Consider the following 3,192-nt stretch of genomic DNA (forward strand, 5'->3'; position numbering starts at 1 on the left):
ATGGGCATGGTGGGGACACAAATGATGGTCATGGTGGGGACAAGTGTGATGGGCATGTTGGGGACACAAATGATGGTCATGGTGGGGACAGAAGTAATGGGCATGGTGGGGACGTGGGTGATGGGCATGGGGGGGAGGGGGCAGTAGGAATGTTGGGGACAAGGGTAACGGGCATGGAGGGGACACAGGCATTGGGAGTGGTGGGGACAAGTGATGGGGATGGTGGGGACATGGCTGGTGGGCATGGTGGGGCTGGGCGCTGGGGACACGGGTGGTGCTGGGGTCACGGCAGTGACAATCACGAGAACATGGTGCTGGCTGTGGCCACCACGGAGGTGGCTGGAGGTGACGCGGGGCCGGTCCCCGCGCAGATGGCCTCACGGCACGTGGCACTGCTGGCGGTGCTGAAGCTGGTGCCGCGGTGGCTGGCCGCCCTCCTGGTCCGCACCGGCCTCATCTACTGGATCTCGCCCGTCTTCCGCATGGCGGCCACCAGCCACAGCGAGGCTGTGGCCCGGCTGACGGCCGACCGCGACCTGCGCGCCCTGCTCAGCTACCTCTTCTACGGTCAGGGGGCTGTCGTGATAGGGAGGGGGCTGTTGCGATAGGGAGGGCACCATTGCGATAGAGGAGGGCCATGTCGCGATAGGGAAGGGAACCATGGTGATGAAGGAAAGCTCTGTTGCAATAGAAGAGGCTGCGTCGTGATAGGGAAGGGCCATATCACAATAAGGGAGGGCCATGTCATGATAGGGGATGTCGCCGTCATGATAGGGGAGGGCTGTGTTGCAATGGGGAGGGCTGCATTGCAATAGGGCAGGCTGTGTCATGATATGGGAGGGCCACGTTGCAATAGGGGAGAGCTGTGTTGCGACAGGGGAAGGCTGTGTCATGGTAGCAGAAGGATACATTGTGATGGGGAGGGCATCCTTGTGATACGGGAGGGCTGTATTGTGATAGGGGAAGGCTGTATCGTGATGGGGAGGGCCATGTTGTGATAGAGGAGGCCATATCGTGACAGGGGAGGCCATGTCGTGATAGGGGAGGGGTGCCCCGTGTTGGGGCGGGGGCCGGCTGAGCCTGTCCCCCCCCAAATCGTGTGTCCCCCTCCCCATCCCCAGGCACGGCCCCACGGGACTCCAGCTTTCTGGTGAACATGCTGATGGTGCACCACTACCAACGAGGGGCCTGGTACCCCCGGGGGGGGGCCAGCGAGATCGCCTTTCACACCGTGCCCCTCATCGAGCGCGCGGGGGGGGCTGTGCTGGTGCGAGCCCCCGTCACCCGCATCCTCGTCTCCCCCGCCGGCACTGCTGTGGGTGAGCACTGACCCCCCTCTCCCCGTCCCAGCCCCCTCACTGTGGTGGGGGGACACACACTGGATGGGGACAGGGTGGCAGTGCCCCCCCCATGATCCCCCCCCGTGCCTCCCAGGGGTGGTGGTGCAGAAGGGGCCGAGCGAGGAGGAGGTGGAGATCTTCGCCCCCCTCGTCATCTCCGACGCCGGCATCTTCAACACCTTCGGCAAGCTGTTGCCCCCCCCCCTCCGCAGCCACCCAGGTACCCTGTCCCTATGTCCCACATCCCTGCGTCCCCAGCATCACCAGTGTCCCCAGCATCCCTGTGTCCTGGTGTCCCCAGCATCTCTGTGTCCTCAGCAACACCGGAGTCCCCAGCATCCCCATGTCCCCGGGGTCCCCATTTCCCTGGTGTCCCCGTGTCCCCAGCATGCCTGGTGTCCCCGGCATCTCCACATTCCCAGCATGCCTGTGTCCTTGGCATCACCCATGTCCCCACCATCCCCGTGTCCCTGGTGTCCTCAGAGTCCCCAGCATCCCTGTGTCCTCAGCATCACTGGACTCCCCGGCATCCCAGTGTCCCTGGCATCCCCACATTCCCAGCATCCCTGTGTCCCTGGCATCACCAGTGTGCCCAGCATCACCAATGTCCCCAGCATCCCTGTGTCCCCAGCTTCCCCATGTGCCCAGCATCCCTGGTGTCCCCTCCGCAGGGACAGGTTGTCATCTCCCACATCCCAACCCACGTTCCCGCAGGCATCCGCTCCCGCCTGGCCATGGTGCGACACGGCATGGGCTCCTTCCTGGTGTTCGTGGGGCTGCGGGGCAGCGCGGCCGAGCTGGCCCTGCCCGCCACCAACTTCTGGATCTACCCCCACAACGACCTAGATGCCATGTAAGGGGTCCCCGGGCACCCTGGGGTGGGTGCACGGCGGGTGGGGGGCTGCATGGTGGGTGCATGGCTCTGCCTGCAGGATGACCCGCTACGCTGCCCTGAGCCGTGATGACGTCCCCGAAAACCTGGCCATGATGTTCATCACCTTCCCTGCCGCCAAGGATCCCACCTACGAGCAGCGGCACCCAGGTATGGAGTTGGGGGGGGGTCCCCCATGTCCCCCCCCCAGACTTGCAGCTCTGATCCGCTCAGCTTTGTGGGCTCTGAGGCTCCTTAATCCCACCAACTGGGATTATGGGGTGGGCACCGCCACCACCGCCACGTCCCAGGGTGACACCAGTACCGGGGTCCTCCACAGTGGGAATGGGGTTGTCACCCTCTCCTTGCAGGCCGGTCATGCATGACCATCCTGACCATGGCGCGGTACGAATGGTTCGAGGAGTGGGCTGGGACCCGCGCCAAGCACCGGGGCCCCGACTACCAGCGGTACAAGCTGGCCATTGCCCAGCGCCTGCTGGAACGGGCACTGCAGCGCTTCCCCCACCTCCGTGACAAGGTGACGGGGGGTCCCCACGGTGTCCCCTGCCATGTGGGGTGCCCAGCGGGGAGAGCGTATGGTGGGGACAGGGTGTTCTGTAGGGATGGGGGGGGGGTGTAGGGATGGAGTCCCCCGGTGCCCTGTGGGGTTGGGGTACCACTTCAGTGGTGGGGTGCCCCACAAGGTTGGGTGCACAGTGGAAATGGGGTGCACAATGGGGACTGGGTGGTCTGTGGAGTTGGGGTGCCCAGCAGGGTTGGGGTGCCCAGTGGGAATAGGGTGCCCTGTGTGGGTGGGATGCCCCATGGGAATGGGGTGCCTTGTGGGATGGGATGCCCCACGGAGTTGGAGTGCCCCATGGGCACGGGCGCAGAGGGGACATGGAGTGCAGAGTGGGGACATGGGTGCCCAGGCGGGATGGGGTGCTCTGCAGGGATGGTCCCTGCTTGGTGGGCATGGGG

The 3,192-nt window shown here is 65.0% G+C and overlaps 1 protein-coding gene across 1 annotated transcript in view; it reads left to right on the top strand.

Moving 5' to 3' along the window:
* The first annotated feature begins 308 nt into the window (after positions 1-308).
* LOC104842978 (putative all-trans-retinol 13,14-reductase) overlaps positions 309-3,192 on the top strand; it is a 4,713-nt gene continuing 1,829 nt past the window's right edge. Inside the window, exons 1-6 of the mRNA XM_010585662.1 lie at positions 309-567; positions 1,122-1,319; positions 1,435-1,560; positions 2,055-2,193; positions 2,273-2,382; positions 2,583-2,768. Coding sequence (XP_010583964.1) covers positions 309-567; positions 1,122-1,319; positions 1,435-1,560; positions 2,055-2,193; positions 2,273-2,382; positions 2,583-2,768 — 1,018 coding nt within the window. The remainder of the gene's footprint in view (positions 568-1,121; positions 1,320-1,434; positions 1,561-2,054; positions 2,194-2,272; positions 2,383-2,582; positions 2,769-3,192) is intronic.

Source organism: Haliaeetus leucocephalus, unplaced genomic scaffold (genome assembly GCF_000737465.1).
Source record: "Haliaeetus leucocephalus isolate CR32 unplaced genomic scaffold, Haliaeetus_leucocephalus-4.0 Scaffold110, whole genome shotgun sequence".
In the NCBI taxonomy this organism is placed as follows: Eukaryota; Metazoa; Chordata; class Aves; order Accipitriformes; family Accipitridae; genus Haliaeetus; species Haliaeetus leucocephalus.